At 41.7% G+C, this 24,960-nt stretch overlaps 1 protein-coding gene across 1 annotated transcript; it reads right to left on the reverse strand.

Moving 5' to 3' along the window:
• Nucleotides 1-529: 529 nt before the first annotated feature.
• kcnn1a (potassium intermediate/small conductance calcium-activated channel, subfamily N, member 1a) lies at nucleotides 530-23,936 on the reverse strand. Its single transcript, XM_076097965.1, has 8 exons — nucleotides 23,547-23,936; nucleotides 19,197-19,292; nucleotides 17,987-18,405; nucleotides 7,453-7,594; nucleotides 6,908-7,018; nucleotides 5,221-5,348; nucleotides 2,649-2,718; nucleotides 530-1,432 (listed from the first exon to the last, which is right to left on the reverse strand). The coding sequence occupies exons 1-8, from the start codon at nucleotides 23,934-23,936 to the stop codon at nucleotides 1,127-1,129; spliced, it is 1,662 nt and encodes a 553-aa protein (XP_075954080.1). The 3' UTR covers nucleotides 530-1,126.
• Between the last annotated feature and the right edge of the window lie 1,024 nt (nucleotides 23,937-24,960).

A 24,960-nucleotide genomic window follows, 5' to 3' on the forward strand; every position in this document is an offset into this window, starting at 1 on the left:
GTAGAAATAGAAGAAATAAAAGATTTTCAAAACATTTAGATTTGCTGTGTAATGGAGGCAATGTTATGCGTTACATTAAGACATTTTCTTTAAATTTTTGGAGAGGAATGTATCTGAAAAAGGAATGCAATGCTGTATTCAGACTGTTAACATCGTAAAAAAGCTCTGAAATTAGTAATTAAATAACCCTCTACTATTTATACATTCAGGCACTGAAAAATCACATGTCAATATGTAACTAAAAAAGATAGTCCCTCTCATTTTCCCTTGGTAAGAACAAGGAAGCTGAAACCTTGAAGTTGGCAACTGTGTAAATTTTTCCTACCCAGTAGTAATGCCATATGCATCCCCTTTGCTCTTCTTTTGTGTGACAGTTTCTCCTTCCCCTTAAGTGCATTTTCAAACACTGACCTCAAGTCAGAGCTTTTATAGCCTCGTCTAAAGCTTTCACCCTAACCTATGGGAAAGAATCCATGACACTAGTCTTTTGGAAGGGAAATCCAATGGTTTGTCTCGCTCTCCTCACCAGACAAACAGGTAGACGGACGGATGGGTGGAAGGATGTCCTCCGTGGCCTCAGAGGACCAGCAGGTGAGCCGAGGCTCCACAGACCAACTTCCCCCCTCGTGGTTAAGGACTCTCCGGTGTGATAGCCAGCTCTCACCCCAGCAACCCTGAACTCAGTCATTTTTTTTTAACTATACAAGGGCTTTTACAAAAAAGCTAACTTGAACAGCCATACAATGGCTAAAACATAAACCATATCTCTACTTTATCTCGGTTTTTCAGTCATTTAAATTTTTTTCTTCTTTTTCTTTTTTTTGGATGCATTTGTGTTTTCTTGATTTAAGTCTTTGTCTGCTTTTCTTTGTTCTTTTGGAGTAGCTCTGATCCAGTCCTGTGCTGTGCCGAGAGGCTCAGTCACAGAGGAATTGGCTTTTGGATTTGATGACAGGGGAGAGAATAGGGGCAAGGATCAGATCTGGGGTCAAGATATGGATTCATTATCAGTCCAGACATGGACTCGCCAGTGGTTACAGGGACGGCTTTGGATGGGAGAGAATAAGGTGACGAGTTGGTTTGGGAAAGGTGGGGCTCGAAGGTGATTGCAGTGGGTTCGTCAAGGTTATCCGCTATCAGAGGAGGTGTGTGGTGCTGTGGAGGGAGAGCGCCGCCTACGGGCGGTGGAAGTCCAGGATCGCTCAGAGCGTTCAGAGCGCTCCGAGGCTAGTGAGGCGGGCCGAAAGCGGTGAACAAAGCCGTCCAGGAATTCCTGCTGCTGCTGGGTTATGGCTTGGGAGATGAGGCAGGGCAGTGCCTGCAGGCTGCCCGTCACCGAGTCCAGCTTGTCCTCCAATGTGCCGATGCGCTTGTCCAGCTCCTCACTGCGCTCCTGCAGCTCTGACACCAGGTCATACATCACATTCTGGGTCTAATGAAGGAGAGAAAGTAAATGTGTTTGGGGAGGTGCAAGAAGACAAAGAAGGAAGAGGAGGAGGGCCAGACAAAGGAGTGAGAGACAAGATAAAAATCTGTTTTACGACTTAATCCACAAGGAGAGATGCAACAAATTAAATACGAGGTGCAGTATGTATACATTGCCAGAGAAAAAAACGTATATAGATTAAATTATAGTCTAAATCCTACTTGCTCAGTCTGAAGAGAAGGAGCAAGTCAGCATTGATTTTTATCTTCCCACCGTTTCACAACCAGCTTCTCCAATCTATTTATAGCCTGAGAAGGCCTTCAATGCATTATGTATATGCTTTACACAACTCATTCATATAATGAAAAGCGTCTCCATAATTTAGGCACTTATTGTTCCACAATGGATGCAATAGGGCCAGTGTTAATGCATGCGTGGTATCAGCATGTAATTCTTCTATTCAAACTATGGCAATTTTATAGGTTATAAAATATATAATAAAATCTACAGTATAATTCTATTTTTTACAATGACAAATTTAATGCCCAGTGACATAAAATGTAATGGTCACCAGTAGAGCTCACACACTATTTCATCATAAGGCCTTTTTCAGACATTAGTACTCCTCAGAAATCAAATGATTTTTGTCTAAGCCAGAAATCAAAGGGTTACTTCACCATAGGGCTTAACAAAGAGACATTGAGGCGTTGAACTACTGTAGGGTGTACACAGATGGACCTGACCATCGAGCAGAGTAAGGGCAAGTAAACACACATTAAAGGAGTTGGCCTCAGAACCTTTTAAAATACACACTGGAGTGCAAATGCCATCCACATCAAATGAGGCTGCAGTCATGCACCTCCCTTTGAACCCCCTCTCTGCTCTGCTCTGGTGAGTCAGCTGACGTCTATACAACAGGACAGAAGCTACCGAGGCATGACTGCATTCATCTTATTACAGCCAGGTACTGTTTACGGCGTGCGTTAGGCTCAGGTTACTCAAACTCGTTTCATTGCCGAAAGATGTTAGCGGGAACAGGAATGTCTTGAGTTTGATTTGATTTGATTTGAACAGTGAAAGTTTACAGCAGAACTCAGGGATAGCTGCTGGTTTCCATTGCTGTCTCCAGTGATTTTAGAGCCCACAAACGCTCGAAAAATGAGACCGTTAATCTACATTGAACAGTAAGACACTTTAAAGTCACATCAGATGGGAGACTTACCTTCGCCAGGTCCACCAAGGTGTTGGCCTGATCATTGAGTTTCCTCTGCTCCATCTTCACACTGCGCAGCCTAGTGGAGGCCCAGGGAGTTGGGAGCAGGAAGAGGAGAGGAGGATGAGGTGGACAAAGGAAAAGAAGAGTGGCAAGAGGGAATATGGGAATAGAGGGGATGTTTGCAGGAGTGGGGCAAAGAGAGACGTTTGGGGGTGTTGAAGGGACAGAGAAGGCCAATAGGGAAGAAAGGAGGAAGAGGAGGAACAACACATGTTTTATCAGGCGGGCTCTCTCACTGAATATTTGACATTTAAAAGAAAGGACTGCCGGCATGCATCGTAAATATATGTACTTTACATATCTCTATGTATACATATACCGTATATAGAAATATATATGTATATATACACACAAGCATTCCTGGTTTTTGTCAATGCAATACCAACCAAAACATGCAAAATTGCAGAAGCATACCACGCTCATTTTGAAAAAAATAAAATAAATGATGACAGTGTTTATCATGTTTTATCTGGATTTTGTATATCAACAATATCTTTTATATTTTCATAATAGTGCTTTAAAGTAGCACTCTTTACCTTGAAAAGTATTTATTTGCTGCATTCTCAACATAATCCAAAAATGTATTATTATGACAAAACATGATGCTTTTTTTCCAGCAAGAATGCAATATGCTTCCATACAAGAAAATCCCAAAATCTATGTTTGAAATCAAAACATTCCCATCTCTTTCCACCCAAAAGTAAGACATCAAAAAAGAAAAGGATGACATGCCCTTTGCCAGTGCTACACACAGCTCAGTGGTAGGACTTGAGATATATACACACTGGTCATTCAGTAAGCGTGCGGTGACTGCGAGGGACTTGTGCATAATGAAACGTGAGTCTTTCACAGTGTGCGTGTGCGTGTGCGTGTGTGTGTGGATGCCACAGATAAAAGATGAAGCTTGCCAGAAATAAACTGTCTAATGACACTGCTGAACATACGGCAACATAGACATTTCAAATAACTTGTGCAATGATACATCGGACATGTTTTGTGATGCCTTCAACATTGTGCCTCTTTATCTCTAATCAAATACATTAGGGCCTTGTAAGAACTGTTAACGCTGATGCGAATAATGTGTCATTGTTAGTGGTGGCATCACACAGCCATCATTTGGATGTGTGAGGGGAAGAATTTCCCTGTTCGGCAAATTATGAGACAGGATGACATTCAAGGGCATTTATTCATGTGCAAATCAGTATATCAGAGCAGAGTGAGACTGCTCGCTTACGGCTCTATCTCTGTGGGAAGCCGTTTCAGCTCGTATGTGTCTGTTTGCTCGGCTTTGCTATCCCTTATGGCTGTCGAAGAATAGGGGCTAAAAGCCAAAACTACTTATTAGTGTAATGCATTTTGAGTACAATTTATTCTTCAAAACTACAACCCGTGTTGTGTCTCCTCTTTTTGTGCTGTCATCAATGTCACGTGCAAGCTTTGGCATTTGATCTCAAATAATAAGGATAAAACAAAGCAAAAATCAATATTATAACAAACATTTAGACCTCATTAGAATTACATTACATGAATGTGTGTGTGTGCGTGTGTGAGTTCATGTCATCACAAAACCATCAAAAGTGTAGGATGAGTTCTGTTGATGCAGGTTAATATAGCCTCCAGAGCAGCTATATTAATCATGGGCAACATTATACAGTACATCGTAGATGATTATGAACCTCTGACCAGCAAAGCTCCAAGCTCATTCTGTGCACGATGCTTTTTTCTTTCACACGTTCTCTCCAGACAACCTTCCACTTGTGACACCAGTGGCAAAATGTTGATGCTTATTTTGAATTTTTTTCATTCCATTCAAAAGGGGAGATGGGAGGGAGAGGGAAGTAAATGGAACATTGAAGTAAAGAGAAAAATAAATTTAAAAAAAACTAAAAACAATCCAGCATCCAGCATTTTTTTTTTTTTTTTTTTGTGGTAACAAACGCTTTTTTTCATGCATGTCAAACGCAGACATGGAGAGAGGAGGAGGATGTTGAGGAAACAGTAGGAGGAGGATACATAGAAGACTCAACTTACTTCTGAGCTCTGCAGTGATAGAGCAAAACAAAGACAGAACACAGTACAGAGTTTTAACCCCACAACATTCACGAAACGAGTGAAACCATTACACTTCTCACTGTAAGCACAGGGTAAAGGGGGTCGGAGGGAGAGGGAGACGGGGAGGGGAATAGGGAGGACCATTACACTAGATTGCAGTGTGTGTGCTTATGCATGTGTGAGTGTAATAGTTTACATGTGTGCGAGCATAACAATCATAGGAAATGGTACTCTTGAAGAGGACATTGTTAAAACGCTAGAAATATTCTCAGCTACGTCTACATTTCAGTTTGTTAGCAATGCAACAATTGATAATACATCCTAAATATCATGTACCACAAATAACAGCTAAAATATTATATTTTTAAATAACATAGTATAGTTTGATTTCCCTCGGGGGTTGGTGTTGAACAACACACATTGTATTACACGAAATAACACGAAACAAAAGCAGAGCAGGACTTACTGGTGAATGGCTTGGAGAAACTTGCGCTGGTGTTTTCGCACCTTGGCGTGATCTATCTTCTTGACCAGCTTCGTGTGTTTGTAGATGAGCCATGTTTCCCTGAGTACATTGGCAGCTGTGTTCTTTACCTGCGAAGCAAGTTTGAAAAAGACATGATATGTAGAGTAGCTTCTTGAAGGGCAGTGTCGGCACTAGATCAAATATCCAACAGGGGCTCGAGCGCAGACATTTTGTTTCAACATAGAGGGGACGTCGAAGAAGATGGAGGTTTGGGGGTCATCCACCAGCAAATTTAGGGTGTCAAACACTTTATTTCCTGCATTCTTTTCATGCACTTATTTATGGTGAAAATGTTTTTATTTATGTTGAGGAAAACACAAAATTTAGGCACCAGGTGGTAAAATATAATGATACAAGTCATGAGGACTTCACAAGTCTTTTCGCCTTGTGTGGACGGAGCACAAATGCCTCAACAACTCCTCTCCTCCTACCTCTGTGTGCGAGTGAAGATGCAAGCTACTCTTCCCCCTAAACAGTGGCGTTTTAAGGCTGATATCTCATGCATTACGCACCGCCTCTCTGGCAGTGCCAGGCTGCAAACCTGTGCGCAATGCAGCCTCCAGAGGCTACTACTCAGCCCTTTCAGTCCAAGCCCCCATGTATCAGAAATCAATACAGTTTTCATTTTCTATGAATACATGTTTATCATATTTAATGTTTCTTATAATTTATTTCTATAGCACTTTTAAATACAAGAGTTATAGGCCTCGTGTTAGTAACAAGCCAACCAAAGTGACAAAGTGTAACATAAAATACAAGCTATGACATATTAGAATGTCCGGCGATGGTCAAACATAGAAATCAACATAAAACCAATGAGTTATAAAAACGCCGGCCTAAATAACTTAGTATCGACATTGGACATTTGCACAGATGTGTAATGAGGACGCCCCAAAACCCAGTGGCTCTCAAACTGGAGGTCAGGATCCCAGAGGGATCTCGAGATAAATCCAAAAAGTCGCAGGATAATTAACAATGTTATGGAGCAGAAATGTATTTTTTCTTCTGTCTTATCCCGCTGAGACCTGCCGGATTGCCAGCAATCCCAGCCAACATACTGTCTTTCGGAGGCTGCAGCTGCCTCAGTTGTGAAGCTAGAGTGAAGATCATATGAAACTTGACGACCTGTTGAATCCATTGGTACCAACCATGTAGCTTGTCGGAAGGGGGCTGAATCCCAACTTAATACTACATATTTGGAGGGATCCCTTGACCTCTCACCTCTAGATATACGAATGATATTGAGTTCTACGGTTGTCCACACGTCTCCATTTTACAGACATGCACACTTTATGATAATCCCATGCAGTTCTGGGCAAATGGCCATTGTTTGCATGCAGTATAATTGTGTTATTGTCGCTGATTCTAAAAATGGTGTATTTGAACATTTCTGCATACTGGGGTCCCTAAACAGTCTTCAAATTGTATAAAAATGACCTCTGGATAGTTTTTTATTTTGGCCTCTGTGTCGCGTGTTTGGATCCCACTATGCATGCTTTCTTTCTTTAGGCCTCTAAAGATGAGACAACTTGCACAGTTTGAAAAAAGGAAAATCACACAGATCCATATGCAGGCACCCTGTTGTAAAAAACAAAGTAACTAAATGCATTGGTATGCTGTGACTCACTCGTTTGCAGAGTTGTGTGTCCATCATGAAGTTGTGGACATGTTTCTCAGCCTTGGTCAGCTCCAGCTTCCTGGCTACAACTGCAACCACCAGTGCAGTGCAACCAGCTCCCTGTTGCACAAAGACATGGTCAAACAAACAAAACATTGTGTTTGTGAGCTTTGAAAATGCTACATTAATAATATATATATATATATATATATATATATATTTTTTTTTTTTTTTTTTTTTAAAGAACCAGTAAAGAAATGAGAGATAGCAGCTCAAAGTCATGAAATGTCTTTTCACAATGACAATCTTTTTTAAAATGTCGATCACAAATGAATAAAAACCTTCACATATGTATCAACTCTATAAAAGTTACCAGAGTAAAATTATATACAAAGTTATCTCAAAGTCGTGGTTGTTTTTGCAGTAGGTTCAGTCCTGGTCAGAATGTAGCTCAGTCAGAATGTACCTCAGCTCTGAGGTTTAGTTTTATAACTGTTCCAGTTGTCCTGTGAGAGTGCTATCTGTTTATCTGAGTGAAGAACACAGAAACCCACCATAATCCCTGTAAGCAGACACACGCCTTTCCCACAGTACGTGTGTGGTACCATGTCCCCATAGCCAATGGAGAGGAAGGTGATCGAGATGAGCCACATGGCTCCCAGGAAGTTACTGGTCACTTCCTGCTTGTCGTGATACCTGGAGTGATGAAGAGAAGCAGAAGTGGGATACACATAGTGAGTAAAACCGCACACAGTCTCTGGAACGTGAGCATGCTGGAGAACGACGTGGTGCTGTGTGAACCGAACAGCGGTGGTGGGTGGAGGAGGTGGAGGTGGTGAAGATCGAGGAGGAGGAGAAAAATCACGGTGCTAGGTGTTACACCTGTTTTGTAAAGCCAGTTCGGCACAGAGTCTAAAAAAAGTCCATTCTGAGTAAAAAAAAAAAAGTATGTTTAATGTATTTACAAGAGACACTATGAGTCCTATTCTTCTTTGACTCCGGGTAATTTCTACCTGAAACAGTTTAATGGAGAAACATGTTTAATGGGTAGGAATGTAGGCAGAAAAAGAAGCAAATAAGTTCAATTTTTCAAAATAAATTGATTAAATGATTTCAGCAACACCACTGAACATATGTTTTATGTTCAGTGTCAACATGAAAATATTTGGTGAGAGGAATGATATGAAGGAGCATTGAAAAGGGCCAAATTACTTACTCTTGTCAGACATTTGCATAGAAATTACAACTGTAGCCAACATGTTTCAAATGCCAAAAAGAGGGGCCGTGTCACTGTAAGTGACTGGATAAAGAGCACCGCAGGTCAAACTTGACAACCCAACAAATGTAATGACCGAGCATCCAAAAATGCACATACTGCTGCATTGAATCAAACTAACAATTGGCTTATTGGTCACGGTTTGCTGCAAAATCTTCCTCCGTAGAGTTTACGCTGCCCCAAAAAAGAAGGTTTGGCAATGCAAATCATCACTTCAAACATTGCTGAAAATAGCTGACAGCTATGCTTGAATTGTCAGTCCAAAGGCCCACAGTGCATATGCAGAGATGTTTCTATAAAAAAAACACACACTGTACAAAGCTGGATTGATGATCACATTCCCATACCTTTTGCAGCGAGACAAAAGTCCATCACAGAGGCAAATCTGCCTTATCCACCCACCCTCATTCAACTTGTTTAATTATTCCCAATGGGCTGTCTAGGAGGAGATCAGGTAAGATTTAATTTTGGAATTAAAATCAAATATTCATTAAACACTTTTAGACAAGATCTCACCAACATCCTTCTGACAAGACAACATCAATGGAGTCTTCTTTCTTGGGATTTTGTGAAGGCTTTTCTAAAAGGGGATTCTGACTGGGCCAATCAGGAATCACTAAAGACTTTGAACTATCCAGCAGTGACCCAGCATGTGGACTCAAAATGGCCGGAACGATCACCTTTAATTAATGCACAAGTACAGAATTTGTTAAGTTTTCCTTTCCAAGCGAAGGTAAATGCACACTCCTCCCTCTCCTCCAAGACAGTTCATTGTCATCAAATATTATAAATGAACTAATCATGCCTTCCGCGAGTTCTTAAAACTCCCACTCTCACAAATGTGTATTCATGGGCAAAGTAACTAGGATAACTTCTTTTTTTCCCCCCTCAGAATGACAAAAAAAGTGTGCAGTCAGTGGCTTTCAAGCTAGATGACATGCAGAGAAGCAGTCTGTGCAATACCATGCAGGAATAAAAAAAAAAGATGTCTGTATCCTGCATGCTTCAAAACCAGTATATTGAGAGCAGGGGAGCGATGGGGAAAACCTGAAACTCATTTAGAGATGAAACCACCTCTGAAAAATACTACAGTATCACCAGGTGGAAGGGGACTACACGTCTTCGTGGACGGGCTTTCATTTGTAAACAGTGGGGTAGGATTGGATGAGTAACAAAGGGAGAAGCTCATTGAATTTGACACCCCTGTCTCTTTTACCTGCATCCCAACACTTCGCCAGCTGCCCTTTGATAGCTGCCAGGGGGCTAAACTTGATCAGCTGGCAAAATATTGTAATTACAAGTGACTAGTATGTTAATTTCATTCATCTTGCCATCAAGGCGAGGAGAGAGTGAATCATGTCTTCAAGGCAGGCAGAAATGTGCTGCACCTTTTAGCACCGTGAACAATGTATTATTACAGCAGCCTGCTGTTGTAAATACACCCCCATAGATATGCTTTGACAAAAAATGCAGAAGGCAAACATTTTAGAGAATGCTTCCTGTTTTATTATCTGGTTTTTTTTAAATGGTGGAAATATATTTTCAACACCCATATTTCAATAATTCTCCACTCTAAAAAAAAAAAAAAAGAGCAGAAACAGTAATGTGGGAATAGAGACAGAGGCTGAATGGGGAGCTAATCAATAGCATTTTAAGGCTCTCAATATACTGTGTCAAGTTTTGGAATAGCATGGGGAAGAGCTGGCACCACTTTCAACCTATTCCAGGACAAGAGGTACATCCCCCGCTGTTAAATTCTCCCTGACAGACGCTCCGCAGCGAAATCATTATCCTGAAATCAATTACTGAAGCGATTTCAGAGATGATGCTTTTATCCACTTCTGTATTGTATATACAATAATTCTGAACATCCAAATGAGCTCTGAAACTTTGCATCTGTGGTGGGTTAGAGGAGGGAGTACAGCACGATTCACACAACATAAGGCAAATAATCTCTATGGCTCCATCTGCAACCGAACAAGTCAACAACATGAACCGCTGACGACAGCCTTCCTCGTCCATCTCTTCAAATGATCACCAATGTATCCACTGGTCCTGTCGACACCGGGATGTTTTCTGTTCATGTGGACTAATGAATGATTCTCAGTCATCCAATATCATAACTTTGTTTAGTAGATGAGTTCATGATGCATAAGACGAGTCCTGAGGAAACACCGCGGCCAAAGTTGAAAACACAAAAACAGAATCGTACTGATGGTTCAAATGTGAGAGAGCCACACACTTACCTCTGCCAACACACACACACACACACACACACGGAATGCTACTAAAAACACTACAATATATAATATTTTGTTATTATTTTACAAAAGGAAAGCTTTTACGCTTAAAAAGTTAGTATGAATGCAACACACCTATCTTCAATCTCAATGCTTTTCACTGAAAAGTGTCAGATTATTATCAGCAAATATCTTAAAGTTTTAGGCATCATTCTTAAAAGGGTTATTATTATTATTATTATTATCTTGTTTAGGAGTGAATCGCCTCACATACATGACATCTGTGAAACCAGCAGGACACACTACTTCAACACAAGAACAGCAGAAGAGAGCTGTTTGAGGTATTACACTCTGTTAGGAGGAAAGAGACTTTTAATGTCAATGTTTAACATCTATGTTTCAAACTTCCTTTCGGTGAACCACTACCTCGCCTCTGTTTCTACTTTCCTACGCCGGTTAGCTGTCACAGTAAAGCAAATGACTTCCTCCACATTCAAAAGCTAACCTTCTGCCGCTATCGCCTGCGTACAATTGCAGCACTTCCCCTCTTCTTCCTGCATTTTGGTTTCATATCAACAAAAGCAAATTAAAACAACTTTTCAACGAGTGCAAGTCTTGTTGATATAAATGAATTTGAGCGCTGGCTGAGATTACTCGGGGACAAATAACTTGGGATGCTCCTCTGGGAGCGTGTTAGTTGCAGTAAACATGAGCAGATTAAACTCAAAGTGATGATGACCTAATTAAAAAAAACAGCGTTTTCACAGCGCAGCCAATAAGTGAAGCAAAGCAAGCGGCAGATGCACACTCCAGGTGGACAATTTTATAATATAAGCATTTTATAATGTATAGAAGTATAAAAAACATATATATTCACTGCCTCAGCTGTACTTTGTGTTTATTGTCAATTGGCAAATGTTGGCATGCTCATACGCTAAGCTAAGTTGGTGAGCGTGATTAGCACTATACCTGCTTAACATCAGCATGTTAACATTGTCAATGTGAGCATGTTAGCATGCAGACTTTAGCATTTAGCTAAAAGGAACAACTGTGCCGGAGAACAGCCTTACAGAGCCGCACACATGACTTATTTGTAAGCATAAGCACATACGGCACTGTTTGGAAAGTTACACAGCGCTGATGGCAGCTTGTAAAAAAATGGGTATTTCTCATTCCCCCTTGAATCACCCTACGTTTACACACATCTGCCCTCGTTCCCCGGTTCCCTGTAATGTGTGGACACTGAAAAAGCTCGACTACACTGTAAGGAAGGGTTCGGTCAGGGAATCTTTACACACGCTTGACCAGTCGAGGGGCTCAATGTCACCATGAAGCCTCGCCTGATAATCAAACATGGAGGAGTGGTGGTCTCACAAGGTGTGTTGGAATTGTACTTTAGCCAAATAACACAAATATAAACCAAGACAGAGACTTGTTGTGTTGCAGAAACCAACCTCTTGATTAAGATCGACTTAATGTGCATTTTAGTTGTTGCGGGGAATGAAATGATTTTGTTGCACCAATATGATTGCACTTTAATAATTATAAATAATGTATTGCTGCCAAGCAACTGAGCTGTGAATCCAAAAGTAAAAAACCTGCTTGCTTTAGCTGACTTGCAGATTTTGCAGCCTCCAGGCCTCCTTTGCCAGAAATAATCAAGTGGGCGTGTTTGTGATTCTCATCCATTTTAAAGATGCTGGATGGAAACTTCCAAAGAGTCCTCTACACTGAAATTAATAATGAGATTATCTGCAAGTCAAACTATGACAAATAGTAAAGTAAAATACGTCAGATACTGTAAGTCCTTGAAACAGCCTTGTGGCACTATCTTTACAAACTTTCATATCTCAGCTGAGCACTTCACAAAGTCAGGCCTTTTCTGTCCCTCTTCATCCACCGGACAGGAGGCTCCGTTCACGAAGCCCTTAATCTCAATGTTTCAGTGCTGGAGTGTGGTTATGTCTCCGGGGGTTATCAGATAGTTAGCGGCCTATTACAGATGTTTCATTGAAATAGACGGGAGGCACAAGCTAAAAACTCAACAGTGAGTCCCTGTAAACAAGGTCACGCCAGTCCCCATGTAATCTTTAAAAAAAAAGAAGGTATTTTGCTCCTAGATATAATATGCTCAAGGGCATTCATCACATACCCAGTAGTGGTTAAGTTCACTTTGCTGCTAACTCCGTGTATCCAACCTTCAGGGGGACACATCAAGCTTTAAAACACCACTCCTCCTCCTCCACTGCAAACTGAGTACACCTAAGCATTTACTCTCATGTTCCCATTCTTCCCAATGCTCCCAGCACTCCACAAAATACCTAATCTGCTGTTCTTCTGCCCACAACGCCAAGTTTCGCTTTAAGGAAGCGCTCGCTCATTGGAACCCACGAGATAGCCGACCGTCTACAGAAACACTGCCCACATTTGTTGCTGCGAGACACATGGGCATTATGTTCATCCTATCCTATTCAGGCGCCCCAGAAAATGCCTGCTCATTGAGTTTCCATGGTTTTTAAGTTTTAAGTCTTTCATATTCAGTAGGGATTTAATCTCTAACAGTTTGTTCTTCTTTGTTTATTGCGGTGAGAAACATGGAAACCCGTAACAGAAACTCACTCTAAATCTGACAAAACACGTCTAAAAGTAGAGACGAATGATGAACGGATTTAGTCTGCTCTGATTCTATATTAACTGTTTGAATGCTGATTGATAAATGCAAGGTACGAGATTAATCCTACTGCATACAAATCTCATAGTAGCAATCTATTTTAATTGTTCAAATTTTGTTGGCAAAGAAAAATACAGTAAACCACTATTTTAATAATATCAGAACAATGACTAAGAAGGTAACAACTAGTCTTGAAATATGTTGACCACCCTTGCCGGAACAAGATGAAGAGTATAATAAGAATATATTTGCAATAACGTAATTTGCAAAATATTCGTGTTTTTTTAGGTCTACTCAGAATATCCTTTTCTCTTTCTTTCATCCCTTATTAAAGCTTTATTGTAGCTCTAATATTAACGATAATAGATTTTAGTTGAGGTACTTCTACAAGTTTGAGGGGATGCAGTACTCACAAGTGAGCAAAAACACGAGTCCTGCAGTTTAACAGTGTAAGTAATAACAATCGTAAGGAACCTTCCACTTTAAGCTACTACCACCAGTCTCTGAACAAAGAACAGCGCTGGTTTGATCTTCAGCGCAGATCATATCTCTGGTGATTATAACTTTCACATTCTCCGTTATGCAAACATGCTTTGCGGGCTCTGTATACGACTTTTCCATAGGCTGCAATCAATACTATGCCTTCAGAGCGTGCATAGTTTAAAAAGAAATGATCAGATCAAGTCATCAAACCATAGAGAATCACCTGTCCTTGAGGTGGCAGCAATTTTTGCATAAAATTCATCCGACTTTGTGCAAAGGTGTATTAGCCGCTTACTGTAGATTGAAAATGCATAGTATGCATTTTACTTTGTGATCCTTGGAGCCCACTGTTAGGCCCACAGGGAGTTGGATTGAAGTCTCAGCTTGTTCTTCAAAGTCTGCCACATCTTTGCCATCAATTGTGGACATAAATGCTTTGAAATAGTGCATACATTTCAAAGTCGTCATCATCCGTTTAGCCAGGAGATTAAGGAGGCCTTTTTGTTGCAACCCACTTCGTGGCATTCTGAATTTTAAACTAATAGAAACAGCATTGTTGCACTCGTGAGAAAGTTCAAGTTGCATCGGTGTGTGTTTCTCTGGTTAGACATTCGGACGGTCTGATCTTGGCTGCCGCTGTCTGAATCCAAGCAATGACACAATGTGGATGTCAGAGCTTGCTGTAGGTGTAGCTGACTGGTAACTCAAGCCTGATAATCCAGTGCTGCGCTCTGAGGGAAAGTCAGCTAAACTTTCCGAGAGCTTGCCTACGGGTCCTCACCCGAGAAAGCGAGGTGAAAAACAGCAGTCTCACATCGAAATAGAGCGTTTTGTTTCAGATAACAGAGTTAGAACAGGAGTGGAAAAATAATTAGATAACAGTTAAAGAGAAAAAGGAGCGAGAGACCAGGGAGGCAGGCAAGGCATGCATGCGAGTGTGTAACTGAGTTCTGGCCGGATTAGGCCTGCTTGTTATGGATAAGGGACGGCAAAGGGACGAGGAATCAGTAGTGGGGAGAGATGAGGGAAAACTGCAAAGCATGCCACTTTAGATGGGTACAGTAAGAGATCTGCAAAGGATCAGTCAGGAGTAAGAGAGAGAGAGAGGGAGCCTTATGGTTGTGAGGGAGAAACCAAAAAGAGCTTAGTTAAGGAGCTTAGTTGAGGTAGGTTAGCTCTGAAGATGGGCTGTATCAAGAAAGAACAGAAAGCGGTCCAGTGACCAGCATTGAACCCATCTACTGCAACATTAGCATCCCTCCCAACTCCACCCCTCTCTGTCCCCCCTGGTTATGTGTCTTTCATTCCCCCCATCTAGGCATTTTCCAGGTAGACTCCGTGCTCGTCCAATCCCACACCGTACTGCCCTTTGATTGGCTCAGGAGCGCGGTCAATGTGACAGTTTAACGGCGTGTTTAACAGAAGATACCAAAGTCACACACAGCACTTTGGGAAACAAGCGCCTCTTTTTCCCCCCACAAATTTGATGTATTTTGCTACCCGGAATGATGGGATTGATCAGTAAACATGAAAACGTTCAGGATGTTCTGATGTTTACCAGAGGGGACGAAGGGGGATGAGGACACATATGGGGGTGTAAACAAAAACTGGAGACACTGCATTCAGTACAGCACATACACAGCACATAGATTTAAGAAACTGTTAAACAATGGAAACAATGTCCTCATTTACCTGTCTAGCTTTGAACTACGCAACATTACTCATATATATATATATATATACATATATATACATTTGCATAATCAGACTTTCTTCTGGCTACAGGAGACTCTCTTCACCTCTAGAACAAAGTCTTTGGGGCAGAAGCAACAAGAGTCTGTGCAAAACCATTATAACGCTGTTCAATCAATTTTGTGAAGGGAGACACATAATGGGATGGTAATGTGTGAACACAACGAAACAGAAAGGCTTTTGCTCCTCGACAAATCTTTGGAGTCGCTGCTAAAAAGACTTTTTGTGCAAAATGGATCTATAACAATTGCATAAGGACAGGGAGAGAGAAAAAATGAGGAAAGACAAATTGCCCTCTGGCAGATTCATGAAGGTGACTTGAAGGAGCTGCTCCATTTTAGCACTCTCCTCGCAAATAGACGCTTGCTTCAAAGTGCTGCTCACACCGTTGGTCTCTGCTGTGATCCTACAGCCACTAAAAGCCTGTTTTGGTAACAGAAGGATGTTGCCACGTTCATGCCAACTAGTGGGCCTGCCTAATCCTCCTTTGCCATACTGAGTTTGGAAAGGACCATTAATTGTTTTTAGAGGGGCTGACCCTTCTCCACACGACCCCCCCACCCTCCAACCTCACTCAGGGCAGCAGTGGCGCCAGCTCGGTGCAAAATGAGAAGTTGTTTTGTTTTTTCCACGGCTAGAGAACGAGGACTCACATGGTATCCCTATGGAGCAGCATAGTGGGGAATAAAAGTACAACAAAACATTATACAAACACACACACACACACACACACATGCACTCTCACACACACTTACATGTGCATGCTTGCACCCATCCTTAGTAACACACAGATCCACCCATCTGAACTCACGTTATTCTGAAACCAAAGGACCAACGGCATGCACTGCTCATGGAGAGTGTGTCACAGAACGTGTGTGAGAAAACCAAGACTCCGTTAGAGATTCTGTGCTTCTCATCTAACCATTCATTTAAATCCAGATTTCCAAATTGACCCCAGCACTCTGTGGGATTAGGGATTCGCAGTGTCAGATATACGTTCTCGTAGTTTTCTCCTGGTATAATTCATATGGAACTTCTGTCTTTAATAATGAGCTGCTAAAGATCCAATAATTACAATAATCTCAATGTTTAGGCAAGACTGTCATTATTCAATTTCAAGCAATAGTTCAACATTTTGGGAAATACATTTGCTTTCTTGCCGAGAGTGAGTAGATCAATACCACTCTCATGCCTGTACCGTAGATCAATATATAGCTAGATCAAGTGACCTTAGCTTAGCATAAAGACTGGAGACTGCTAGCCTGGCTCTGTCCAAAGGGGGAAAAAATCCTCTAAAACTAACCAATTCACAGCTTTCTATCTTTGTTTAATCCGTACAAGTGTAAAAACGACACGTTGGCGTTTCAAAGTCGGCTAGGTGCCAAACTATTTCTGGGCTGGGACGAGTATCTTCCTGGAGTTTCGGCTGGTTTCATGTCTTTGTGCTAAGCTGAGCAGTTGCTGTCTTCCAGCGACATGTTTGCTATACAAACACAAGAGTAGTAATTCTCAGTAAGAAAGTTAAGTTAGCGTCTCCCCCAAAATATCGAACTACTAGGCTGTGAATAAGAAAGAGAGACAGCAGAAGACATGGAAAAGTATAATTTACAGTAACCTGCTGTGGTACAAAAACCGGACCGTGTGTTGTTATGAACATGGTCCAACATTAGTTGAGGTGACACCAGTAACGCCTCACTGTGTTCCAGAGGAGCTGCTGTCAAAGGCCAGCTGCTCTTTCCACTGCTGCTTCAACCTTTAAAGTTTAAACCCACCAACCAACAGCTGAGGCTCCGAGAGGTGCGTGCGAGGGGGGGGGGTAGTGACAGGCGTTAACACAGGGTTGGGGGGGGGGGTAGTTAAGAAGAGAGGAAGGGAGGGAAGGTACTTAGTAAAAGCAGGTGATGTGAGCTGCAGGAGGACACTGAGCATCTGTAGCCAGGGCCTGGCTGAAAGCCTTTGTAGAGCTGATGCTTGACTTTTACACTGCAGCACATGTACAGCTTCATATTGGGTCTGACAAGAACCGCTGCTACAGATCCTCCACTCTCCACCCACCCTACTCAAGTCCCCCTTCCACTCCAACTACGCACAAATGACTTTGAAACATCAAAGCTGGCATTAACGTCTCATTTCCCTATGCAAATGCAGAACGAGAAAAAAAAAAAAAATAAATAAAAAAAGCTTTTCAATTCTCCCTGCCTCTTTCATTTTCACTGGGAATCGTTGCTGCCCCCTTGAGACAAAGCCCGATGCGCAGTTTTGGGGAGAAAACGGGTTAGGGGATCCTGGGGGCTGCTCTGCATTACCAAAACAAACCATTCAGCAAACAAACAATTAGACTCATGAATTATGGACAAGCCATCTAAAATAGCAATAAAAACAAGGAGTGGGGAGTCGTGGAGCGATCGCTGAGCTAACGAACGTATGTCAGGGTGTTTTTAAAGCAGTAGTGGAGTACATGGCTTCCTTAACGCATGTGCAGTATTTATATGTAACCTATCCTCATTCCATCTCAACTCTTTGGACCAGTGCAGTTGCGTAACTGAAAACAAGGTAACAAGGGAGTGAAGGAAGAAAGGTGTCTAGTAATCCACAAGAATGTGCATCAGCCATTTTGTTTTCAATCTGTCCCCAGCAACATCCATTATTCACAACCCTGTGTTTACCTCTCACAGACGCGCACAGTCCATGCAGCAATGATCCAGGAGGATATACTGAACACCAGCAGAACAGTTCCTGGACAGATGGTCATGAGGGTCTTCATGACAAAGCGTGTGTTGAAGTTGATCTTGTTGAGGGCACCGATGCTGCGAGATGAAGCGTCCGTGAACAGCTTGCTGTGGAGTAACATGACCCTGCCTATCAGGTAGAGTCTCAGGAACATGGGGATGGAGAGGATGATGTCCACGTCGGCATCGGCCACCGACGGCGTGTAGGTAAAGGCCAGCCGCGCCGTCCAGGTGAAGACGTACTGGCCCGGGATGGGATGGATGGCACACACCAGCAGCTCCAGCACGATGAAGAAGATCCGCTCATACGTCATGGCTATCCTCCAATCGTCCGCACCATTGTCGACCATAAACAGCTGCAGAGAAACAGACAGACACCAAGGACTCGGTTTAAACTAAATATTTGTCATCCTATTCAACACCTTCAAATTGTTAATCATTACAACCACGTTGAATCACACCCACATATTGAAATTCTAGTCAAGATCCGAAGGAGTCATGCTCAATCAGATTAAAATGTGTATAAAATGAAGGAGAAATTTTGCATTTGGTGTAATGCTGTTGTCATAAAAAAAAGTGGCAACCAAGATTTGAATATTTCATTTAATTCAAATGTGATAAGTCTGATGCAGCTTCATCAAGCAGAACAACAACAGAAATAACATAAACCAAGATAGCTGCAAAGAAAACCCCGGATAATATCAGGAGTTTGATTATTATTGATGATTTGTTTTTGGCTTTTATTTATTGTGCAAGACAACTTAAGGATATATGTTTGATTTAAAAAAAGAGGTGCTATGTATTAACAGTGTTATAGCTTTCTAATTGTCGAACGAACTAGCCTGAATGTTGTGACTGCGTCACTACATTCAATCAAATGAATGCATTTGTGTACATTCCTCTTGTGTGTACCATACGTTATAATACATGTATGTCATGAATGTGTATATTATTGTGAGCATACATTCATTTTTCATAGCAAAAACTTTGTAGCACAATAAAAGCATTATTTCAATAGTTTTTATCAAGGCCCAACAGTCAAATGATAAATCCCCATTATCATCATCATTATATTCTTCCCAACACTGTTACCAAAAGCTGCTGGTATAATGAATAAAATAACATCATTTTTAAGTGTTAAACTCACCTGGATTTCCCGGGCATGGTACATTATTATAAGACCAAGCAATATAACAGTGGAAAGGCTGATAAGGCATTTCAGTGCAAATGAGTATGAAGATTCCTATGGTGAGAGAAAAGCACAGAGAAAAGAGATTAGAAATAGCCTCGTGATTTGAACACAATTAACACATACACAAGAACATCGTATAGGAATAACGACATAAACTGTTCATTGAATGCATTTGTATATTTGGCCTCAATAGATGGCAATAGTGACTGCTCACTATACAACTAATGATTTCTGTCTACAGCAACATCAAGGTGGAGCCAGTTAATAGTTTTAAGTTTTCGGAAATCAGCATCACAGACAACCTGACAGTCATCACACGTCTCCATCCTGTTGAAGAGAGCTCAAAAACAGCTGTATTTCTTGAGGAAACTTAATATGTCAAAATCCCTGAGCCAAGTTCTTGTTAACTTTTAGGAGGAGCAATAGACAGCATCCTGACTGCAAACATTAAAAACTGGCATGAGTTGTGCACGGCCCAGGACAGGAGGGCTCTACACTGTGTGATCAAAACTGCCCAGAACATCGTTAGTACCCATTTACCAGTGTTTTTCTTATGTAGTATAATGGGACTACAATTTGCATTTTGCTGCGCAACCCTGTTGTACAATGACAATAAATTAACCTTGTATTTTACTGCTTAGCAACACGGTGAAAGGAGGTAAAGAAGAATATATATTGTTACTCAGAAATACAAATCTGGAAGTGTTGCGTTACATTGAAAACAAATTATTCTAATGTTAAACGAAAAGCATAAATATCCAAATATAAACACATGCATACACATAAGCATGCCCACAAAAACTACAAACGGTTATACTCACACACACACACACAAGTAGACACACATGCACACATAGTACTCATTAGCTTAAACGTCTAAGTGAGAGCAGATAATGGGGTTTTGCACATAAACAGCGCAGTCAGGATGTTGCTAAACAATGCAACTGCAGGTGTAGGTGCAGCCCGATATTATCTATGAATGCTGTTCCCCGCCATCTAAACTACCAATTAATCAAAGCCCAGCACTAACAGGGGGACTTTCCACTTAATGGTAGGTGCAGAAGAGGCAAGGCTACCATTAGCAGGGGGGCCAGCACAGTGAGTGCTGCTGGAGATAAATAGGCCAGCTGGATGCCAGCGCTGCAGTGTTGTGTTCGAGTGCATGTGTGCGTGTACACAGGGACCATAGATCTAGGAAATTAGAACCTGTACAACACAAGTTCCCCCCCCTCTATGTTGATCAAATGCCCTTTGATAAATCAATTTAACAGCTATGGTGTAAAAATGCGCGCTGCAGCAGGCTAATGATCGTAGGGTTGTTATTATAATAACAACAGCAGCAAATGACAAGAACAACAACTGGAAATATCGTCTATAATCGTCAGTGTGATAGCAGGGAGAGCTGCTCAATATTAATCTGTCCTTCGCTGGTCCATATTACAGAATGTATTTTTAGCTATCAACTAGATTGCTTTGCCCCTCAGGTCGACGACATGTTCTCAAGACATTCTAATGTCTGAAATTGTTTTGAGAAGTCCCCGGTGAAATAACATTAAGTAAACCAATTAATCCACCTACCAGAGGTTCAAGGATGTTTCAGTCCCAGTGCTCACTGCCTCTTAACGTGTTTCCCTCCTTCAGGGCTCAGAACACCTCGGCTAAGCCTCAAGTGTCTGCTATGCCATGTGACATAAGATGGAAAATGGACCATCCCCAGCACATGTTACCTGTCTGATGTGGGAGGGGGAGCTGCTGTGCCACTCAGATACGGGAGGTCATTTTCATTCAAGCTGAGGTCAGCTTGATGAATGGACTAAACCCCACTCACAGTAACACAGTCACAGACAAACCTATTACTTTCCCAAAGCCCCATAAATCATCCTATAGATTACCACGCCGACTTTATCGTACAGACACACACACACACACACACACACACACACACACACGCACACGCACACGCACACACACACACACCTATGTGTAATCAAAAACACATTTACAAACTCAAATACATCTCACACAACTCTAAAAAATTGAATCTATCCGTTACGACAGGAACATTCCAGTGGTTTTGTATGTTTTAGTCCAATAAATGCACTTAATGCTGAAGCATACCAAAGGCTTTTAAATGCCAAACATTTCTCAGCTGACATACAACATTTCTGAAAGTATATATCATGAATGAATCTCAAACTTTGGATGCCTTTTTTGAAGCTAAATTAGAGACTCCTCAGCTCTGAATGGTTGTTTTTCTACGTGTGCGTTGGAATTTTGCCATTTGAGCACTAAAAGGAGGCAGAGGAACCTGATTATTTTCACATATTATCAGTTGCATGTATTTCTTTTCAGGATATAGTGACAGTTTGTAGCTTTAAAGGATGTTATACAATCAAAAAGCTCCTTTCCCTACAGTAGGAAGCTGTGATGTTCTCTGAAAAGACACTGAAGCTCTCTTGTTCTCTGGTGGTTTGCAAACGAAGAATTAGCTCGATCGCTACCCACTGATGTAGTGGAGACTTCATCTGTATTACAAAACAACTTGTCCCAGATGTTAGATCTTAAAATACTACGCATCACAGACATGTTTCAGGATTCTGCAAATCCATTTCAGGACATAGTAAAATAAATGAAAACCAATGGCTGCCTGAAAGGTAGTAAATAAATGCTAAATGCTGTGCTGTGCTTTATACAATAACCTGCAACAATGTTAAATCTTGATGGTAAAGCTGAAAAGTGAAAGGGATCACTTGCACGCTTAGACAATCATCACCCAAATGTGTGTTTTAGCATCTTTCAGCTCTTTTGTTTTTGGTTATACAGCCTACAACTTTAGTTTGGTTCATTCTTTCGTCAACATATTTTCTAGCCACAACAGGTAAATGTTTTTAGTTACAAGCTCTTATAAACTCACTGCCTATTGTTACGACGGTCCATTGTTCCAAAACCTCAACAGTCTGAGGAACGTACCATTTGACCAAAAGCCCATTTGTTCGACAGCCCGTGCTCCAGAAAACAAACGCCAATTGTTCTGAGGGGAGCATTGCTCCAAAAATACACATTGTCCCTTCAACAAACGGAAGCACATGGCTAATTATTATTTAGAATGACTTCATCGGACATCAATATTTTATAAGTAATCAGCCGTCGGTATAATGGCATGACACCCTGTACGCTGCCTATCCAGAACAAGTGAGGGATAGCAGGTTAGCAACTAGCCCGGAGAATAGGCAAAGTTAACAACTTAGTCATATCAACTTTACAGCGCTATAAGTCAAACTCTTGTGATCCTCTACTGGTAGGATTTTGAACCCAAGTGATCAATAATGCTTAACTATATATATGAGATTTGTAGTTATTGGGCTCAAACATGGACAACCACCTATAAAATCCTGTTTATTTTTTATGTAAAAAGGGTGTTCTTATTCCCTTTAAACACCTGTTCTGTTCTGTGACCTCTGCTATACTGCAGCGCACAGCAATGTCAGCTCCCAAGTAAACAGCCTTGTAAACATTGTGGCAGAAGCTGCTCTCAGTGCGCTGACTGAACCATATTCTTCCCAAAATACCCTGACACAGCAGAAGTGATTGGCTGATACAGAGGGACAACAAAAGGTCAAGGGGTGTTGACCTGGTCACCATGGCCCCGACACCATACTGCCCTGCTGATGTTCTTGTTTAAGAGTCACACACGTTCCAAACGTGTGCCATGTCGTCTCCATTCGTATCTGCTAAAAGTTAAAAGATGCTGTTGGCCAACTGGAACGTCATTCCCATCTTTTATTCCTATTGACCTTTTCTCTTCATCTCTGCATCTCTCGAGCTCTGCCTGAATCTCCATATATCTATCTCTCTTTATTCCGTTTCCTCCGCTATCCTCCTCTCCATCTCCCTCTCCTACTGTGAGCTCGTGATGTCAGATGCTGGTGTCACAGGGAATGACAGACAGCCACAATGGCTCTGCTAGTGGAAGCAATCCTTTGGCTAAACTCCATTCTGATGCCAACAAGAAAAAAGTAGATATTTAAGAAAAAGCAACTAGTGACAAAACCAGGCCTTTAATCGAGAAATTACTGAATAGAAAAATGTCCCTCCAAACGATACACTGTTAGTCATAGATCACATGGTAATTAGTATTTGTGCACTATTTCCATCACCTTTGTTAGGTAACGTATGTCAGCGTCTGGGCTAATAATCACGCTTCATAAATGTGACAGCTGCCAACCCCGCACAAATCACAAATTAACAATAGCAGTGACAACACACAAAGCTCCCACTCATGCATCACACGCATGCACAACCTACCTTAGTGTAAACCCCCCATGACAGTTCCGTCTCCGTCACCATGACAACAATCCCAAACATCCCAAAGATGAGTGCGTAGTCGCTGAGTCGCTTCCGCTTCTCGAACAGCGCCCTCCGGTGGCCGAGCCTGTAGCCGATGTCCCTGTTCTTCTTCTGCGGCGCCCTGCCTCCGCCCTGCCCGCTGCCCTCCCTGACCAAGCTCTCGTTGGACGCCTTGCTGGGGTCTTCGCCGCCGTTGCCTTTGGACACCACCACCTCCAGGCCAGAGCTGTGCAGCGTCTGCAAGGGCTGGGTCTCCGAGTCGAGCTCCGCGAGGTTGCGGCGCGACGAGGACGCCAGGCTGCCCACTAGTGGTCTCACCACTCCGCCATTGTACTTGCAGGTGTTCATGGCTATCTGAGGGAGTCGGCCGCTGCTCTCGGAGAGGGAGGCCTTGGATCCAGCATGGCTCACTTTCTTCTGCTCAGTAGTGCCCTGTGAAGCAGGAAGAAGAGTGATAAATACAATACTATCACAACAAAACTGTCAGAAGGTGGAAGAGACGCATACAGGTTTATGCTTTAAATAGCATTGATGTGGGAGTTACATCTCTGTGGCTCTGGAGAGTGCACAGAGAGGGAAGGATCTTGCAAAACAATTGTGGTTATAAAAGCAGACAGATTTAGTGCTCAGCAGGACATGTGGCCAAAATGTACAGTACGCACCAAAATATCAACAGTTCTTGTTTGAAAGTCTCAAATACTGAGAGCAGGTAACAGAGACGGGGTTGTTCAATTCGATTTTAAGTCTGTGTTCGGTAAAAAACAAGGTAATCCCAATCTTACAACTGTCTAAAACTGACTATATTTCACCGTATGTTTTCGTCTTTTCCTTAAAGAAAATGGCATCAAAATTGGATGGCTCAAAAATAAATAAATAATGGATGGACTTTGATGTATAAATAAAACCATATAACCAATAGTGGGACCTACAAAGTGCAGAAAATTGAATCTTTGCACTGCACAAATTTAGATATGAATGATTAATGCCCGCCGTGACCCTGTTTCCTATCAGAGAAACACTCTTCCCCTGCAGAGATTAGAAGTAGTTCTGCCCAAAAGAGAACGAAGAAGAAGAAGAAGAAGAAATGTGGACTTTCTCAGGCGTACCACAGAGACCAGATGTGAGGTTCCCCCTAAGTGGGGAAACAAGGAAATCTATTTCCTTTGAAATTCAAAGAATTGTGTATACTGTACATAGTGTCTGTTGAGGTTAGGGGCAACTTCGGGGCAAGTTCAGAAAAACAGAGTGAACCAACCAGGTATTCACATATAAACATCACGTTCAATAAATAAATAAATAAATAGCAGTATAGTATATTGTGTATATCATTTCTAACTTGAACGAGATAGGAGAGAATACATTTAACTTTTTT

Source organism: Anarhichas minor, unplaced genomic scaffold (assembly GCF_050575085.1).
Source record: "Anarhichas minor isolate MPS153535 unplaced genomic scaffold, ASM5057508v1 ptg000024l, whole genome shotgun sequence".
Lineage (NCBI taxonomy): Eukaryota > Metazoa > Chordata > Actinopteri > Perciformes > Anarhichadidae > Anarhichas > Anarhichas minor.

Bases quoted from the DNA above. Each gene is read 5' to 3' on its own strand.
- kcnn1a (XM_076097965.1), bottom strand. From the start codon at position 23,936: ATGAACACCTGCAAGTACAATGGCGGAGTGGTGAGACCACTAGTGGGC. The intron at 19,293-23,546 runs GTAGGTTGTGCA...CTCTCACCATAG, and splicing joins CATGGGGGGTTTACACTAAG to GAATCTTCATACTCATTTGC. The intron at 18,406-19,196 runs GTGAGTTTAACA...GTTTCTCTGCAG, and splicing joins ACCATGCCCGGGAAATCCAG to CTGTTTATGGTCGACAATGG.